Genomic DNA, 4,838 nt, shown 5'->3' on the forward strand with positions numbered 1-4,838 from the left:
TCCCGAAGCTTTTAAAATTATCAACAGGTACTCTAATGAATTATTTGTGTAATTCTACTTATTACTGAATCGATATTGAAGCATTTAAATCAATATCGAATCGAAATCAAATCGAATTGTGACACAAAGAATCAAAATCGAATCGAATCCCAGTCCTAGTTTTGGCCCTACGACCTTTTAACCATTTTGGGAATCTGTTGATACTTTATCCTGTGCATGCATCATGATAAATTGATACATTGAGGTCTACCTGAGCAGGAGGTCCGCTGATGGTCCAGCTGCAGTCCACAGCTGTCTGGTTGAGGGCCCGGGCTTTGAGGAGGGGCCGGTCTGGCTGGGTGCCGGCAGTCTGATGATGGGACAGGGCGGTGGGACTGTCTCCTATACTGGTGTGAGCCCACACAGCCACCTCATACACTGTCCCCGCTGTCATGTTTGTAGCTGGAAACAGGCGGCACACGTTCATTTCATTTGCAGATAAACAAATGTGTGTAATGCTTGATTAAAATTCACCTGGATGAAGAATCCTACACTAACAGTACCTTTGAGGATCCCCTCTCGGACTGTGTAGTTCTTGTTCTCCTTGACATGAGTGTCAAACTGCCAGGACAGAATCACTATGTACTGTTTCACCTTAAAGAAACATAAGCGTGAACATCAGTCGTGTTTACACAGACACAGACAGGCACAAGATTGTGAGTTAACACACTGAAGAGGTGTTTCCGAGAGAAGTTCTCACCTCGTACTGGGAGTTGAAGCTGAATGAAAGGCTCATGGAGTCGGCGGTAATGCTGTCAGCGATCACAGAGGGAGGAGGCAGAGCTGCAGCAGAGACAGAGCAGGTCAAAGTGGAAGTTAATGCTTTATTTTAATTGTGTGTTTGTTTTATTTCCGATGGATTCAGACAAAGATACACTTAATATCTGTATTAATGAAGGGAGCAACAGAGTGGATCCTCTGATGGATCTGAATGTACATTACACTGAAGGGACCGCAATGACAATTTAGTTCTTCCACCTTTTTTTCCCATGTCTAATAATTACTAGCTTTACTTTGAAAATGTATAATAGCACACTTCCTGCTAATGAGAACCTAAGCTAAAATGTTGATTAATTATGGTTTTATTTTATTTAATTTTATATGTCTTTAGTGGATAGTGACAGCCAAAGGTAGCCAGGAAAGGGAGAGAGACAGAGATGGCTGGAATTGAACCCGAGTGGTTTTCAAGGTGTTTCTGATGAATGAGACAAAGAAATCCTTAATACAATTAAACATCTGCATCCCCTAAAGGACAGACAGGGGAGACAAACTATCTCATATACAGCATTCACATTACAAACACTGGTGTAACTGCGCACCTGAAATACCTACTAAACACCAGTGGCAGTGTTAGAAAGGTTTTCCAAATCAGAGTGTGTGTGTTTGTGTGAGACACTGTTGGGGAGAGCAGCTCACCTTTCTTAGGGGTAATGGATTTAACCTCAGTCCAGTTGCCCACGCCTCGGCTTGTCACCGCTGCCACCTGGGAGACAGCATCACAGCTATGTTTAAACACACTGTACTGCACATGAGACTATCACAATGTTAAAGTGGAGTGGTACAAGGAAGTCTGTGTGTGTGTGTGTGTGTGTGTGTCTTACCCTGAACCTGTACTGAGTGTCTGGCTGCAGCCCTTTCACCTCAGTCTTGGTGGTGGTGCACCTCTGTGACGTCCAATCAAGACCTCCTCGCTCGCTGTACTCAACCTGACATCACACACACACACACAGATGTGTGAGACATACGGTAGTTTACAGCAGATGCAGAACCCATGAGCTTGTTACACAGTGTGACAAAACAGCTGTGTGTAACACATCATTGTCAAATGAAATGTGATATGTGGAATTATTATCAAACAAGAGAGAGTGTGTTGTTTACTAAAGGAGGATAAACATGCAGAGAGTGGCGTTTCTCATGGCAACTTAATAGTGAAGTCAAATGAATCGGTGCCACGCAGATGAAAAGGACTCACAATGTACTCTCGGATGAGGCCGTGTCCTTTGTCGGGAGGGGTCCAGGAAACTTCCACTGTCCCGTCTTTACCGTTATCACAAGACAGCTGCAGGTTCCTGGGCGGGTCGGGCACTGCAGGATACACAGAAAGACACGCAGTCATCAACCAGAGTGAAAACATGTCTACTGTCTATTGGATGAGAACTATATGTGTCACTGAACACACCCAAACTTCAATACAATATTTAATAGTCAACACATTTCAGCTCAGATTAACACTTTTCTACACTTCTATACTCTGTGCTTATGGACAACTGATACTGACATGTCCATTTCTGATGCTGTCTTCTCATAATGTGGATTCAGAAAAACAATATTAATATTTATCAACTACAGTAGTTAATTTAGGAGGACTGCCCCTCTGGCGAAACGTATCCCTCCTTTGAGCGGCTCGGTTGTGGTTGTAAATTTGGAAACACACTGTTTTGCATCCAAGAAGAAAACAAAATGTTTTGTTGGGTGGTAATAGGAACTTGTACACATTTATTTCAATAAAGACTGAAAAACATGTGAACCATGTTGTGGTTCCCATAAAATACTCACGTCCCTCTGGCGTCCTCACTGTGATCACCTCATTGCTCTTATGCAGCTTGCTGAGACACTGAGTGAGCACCTTGACATGGTACGTGGTGTCTGGTTTCAGCACATTCAGTTTGTAGCTGGTCTTGTTGCTGTGAGTGTCCATGATGGTCCACTGCTGGGTGCCCACGAGCCTGAAGACAGAAACACAACATCAGCAAAAATGTTTCATTGTTATTAACAACAATAATAATAATAATATTAATGAACTTGCACATTGCAGTAGTAGTAAATGCCTCCTGCATCATTCAGTTGGTGCAAAGATGCTGGCTCACCTGTAGTATATAAGGAAGTAGCAGGAGTCCAGAGGAAGGTTTTTGGGGCGAGACCAGGTCAGAGTGATGGCACCCAGGAAGTCTGGGGTCCACTGGAGGTTCTGGACTTTATAGGCCAATGTGTCCACTAGGCAAATGGGGGAAAGATGCATTATAATGTTTGGGATGCTCAGTTGAATTTTAATTTAAACACACACAGCCTGAAATGAATGCTAGTAGCCAGCAGGTGGCAGCATTGCACTGCTTTCAAAATACTCGAGTAGCTCTGACAATGGAGCTCACCCTGAGTGGTTCACGTTGCTTTTGAAGGCTAATTCTAACAACCTGCATGTAATCTAAACACATGTGGTCATGGTGAGAGTATCTGGGACCTACGGGTGCAGTTGTCCTCGTCGCTGTGGTCGGAGCAGTCCAGGAAGCCATCACACCTTTCACCGTCCAGCACACAGGCCTCACCGTCAGAGCAGCGAGTCCCGTTAATGCAGAACAGAGGCCCACGAGTGGCTGGACAAAGAGAAAAGGGTTTTATTCACTGTTCTTGTTATTGGAATATCTGCATATGAATACAGGGTCTCTGCAGCTGTCAACAGGTTACATTTAAGACTTTTTATTATGAATGCAACTAAAGATCTATTTTACATCGTTTAGTGACAAAAATGTACAAAGGATATGAAGGAACACGGTATTGGTCCCATGTTGGTTTTTTCTGTTAGCATGATCAATAGAAATTTTTCACAAATACAATTTTTTTTTCTTTGTATGCGTTATGTGATTGCAGGTGTTCAGCAGTGGTTCCCAACTTGGGGGTCCGGGCTTCTTGATTTTAAGGTGATAGAAAACTTAAAAAAATATACACAGTAGGCCTATATCTCAAATTCTGGTTCAATTCTGTGAAGAAAAGTAAATGTAAAATAAAGGAAATCATCAAATAGAACAATGTCTGGGACAAGAAAACACTGAATTTCTCAAAAAGAAGCCTATTAAGGTTGTATGATTGTTAAAAATGATACAAAATAGATAATACAGGAAATGCCTGAAATTCATTCAAAGTGATTACTTGTTTTACACCAACTTCTTGTAGTTACTGACTTCACTGTTTGGGTTATTGTACAGTTTGGAATATAATATGAAATATCCATAAAATATGTCATTTAAGCAGGGGTCATCAGTTTAGTAAATGATAAAAAAGGGGTGCATTGAGGACAAAGGTTGGGAACCACTGGTGTATAATATGCGGAGACTCACGGCAGTGGGCTTCATCAGAGCCGTCCTGGCAGTGGAGCTGGCCATCGCAGCGCTGCCAGTCCGGAATGCAGAGTGGGGGTCGGCGACACAGGAACTGACCCCGACTGCAGCGGCCAGGAGAGGGCAGGGGAGGAAGGGCCTGGGTGGGTACTGGAGCCAGCGTCACAGAGCCATTAGCTGCTGCCACAGAAACACAGAATGTTACAGTGGGCATTCACATTTGTGTTACTTTATTGGTGTTATTCTTATTTTCTTTTTAACTGTATATTTTATTGAGGTTTGTTCAGTTTGCTCAACTACATTTTAAATCTCCTTGTTGCACATAAGTCATGAACCTCAACCGATCAACAGACACAGTGTGTACCTGTGGGGCATCCCAGCTCATCGCTGCCGTCGGGACAGTCAGCGTAGCCGTCACACACCCAGGTGTTGATGATACAAGCTCCAGATCCACAGTGGAAGCGGTTGGGGGCACAAGACGAGGGACCAGGGGCTACAGTGTGAGGAGTAACACCACCTACAAGGATGGAGATTCAAGTTTAAGAAGAGTTTGGTCATTTCAAAATATAAACAAAATAGAGAGCTAAACAACTCATTTAAGATGCGACTATACATAGGTCACTTATGTCTTTTAACCATTTTCAAAATGTGGTTGTCCTTTCAACATAGATTAGCCTAGCATATAGC

At 43.0% G+C, this 4,838-nt stretch overlaps 1 protein-coding gene across 1 annotated transcript in view; it reads right to left on the reverse strand.

The window, feature by feature from the left end:
* sorl1 (sortilin-related receptor, L(DLR class) A repeats containing) overlaps positions 1–4,838 on the reverse strand; it is a 49,658-nt gene that overhangs the window by 9,182 nt on the left and 35,638 nt on the right. The window contains exons 27-37 of the mRNA XM_035680368.1: positions 4,516–4,668; positions 4,152–4,331; positions 3,282–3,410; positions 2,907–3,033; positions 2,596–2,765; positions 2,012–2,124; positions 1,641–1,745; positions 1,456–1,522; positions 740–822; positions 543–633; positions 251–441 (exon numbers count right to left, since the gene is read on the reverse strand). Of these exons, the coding sequence (XP_035536261.1) occupies positions 251–441; positions 543–633; positions 740–822; positions 1,456–1,522; positions 1,641–1,745; positions 2,012–2,124; positions 2,596–2,765; positions 2,907–3,033; positions 3,282–3,410; positions 4,152–4,331; positions 4,516–4,668 (1,409 nt within the window). The remainder of the gene's footprint in view (positions 1–250; positions 442–542; positions 634–739; positions 823–1,455; positions 1,523–1,640; positions 1,746–2,011; positions 2,125–2,595; positions 2,766–2,906; positions 3,034–3,281; positions 3,411–4,151; positions 4,332–4,515; positions 4,669–4,838) is intronic.

Source organism: Morone saxatilis, unplaced genomic scaffold, assembly GCF_004916995.1.
Source record: "Morone saxatilis isolate NCDOM2014 unplaced genomic scaffold, NCSU_SB_2.0 Contig8, whole genome shotgun sequence".
NCBI classification, from domain to species: Eukaryota; Metazoa; Chordata; class Actinopteri; family Moronidae; genus Morone; species Morone saxatilis.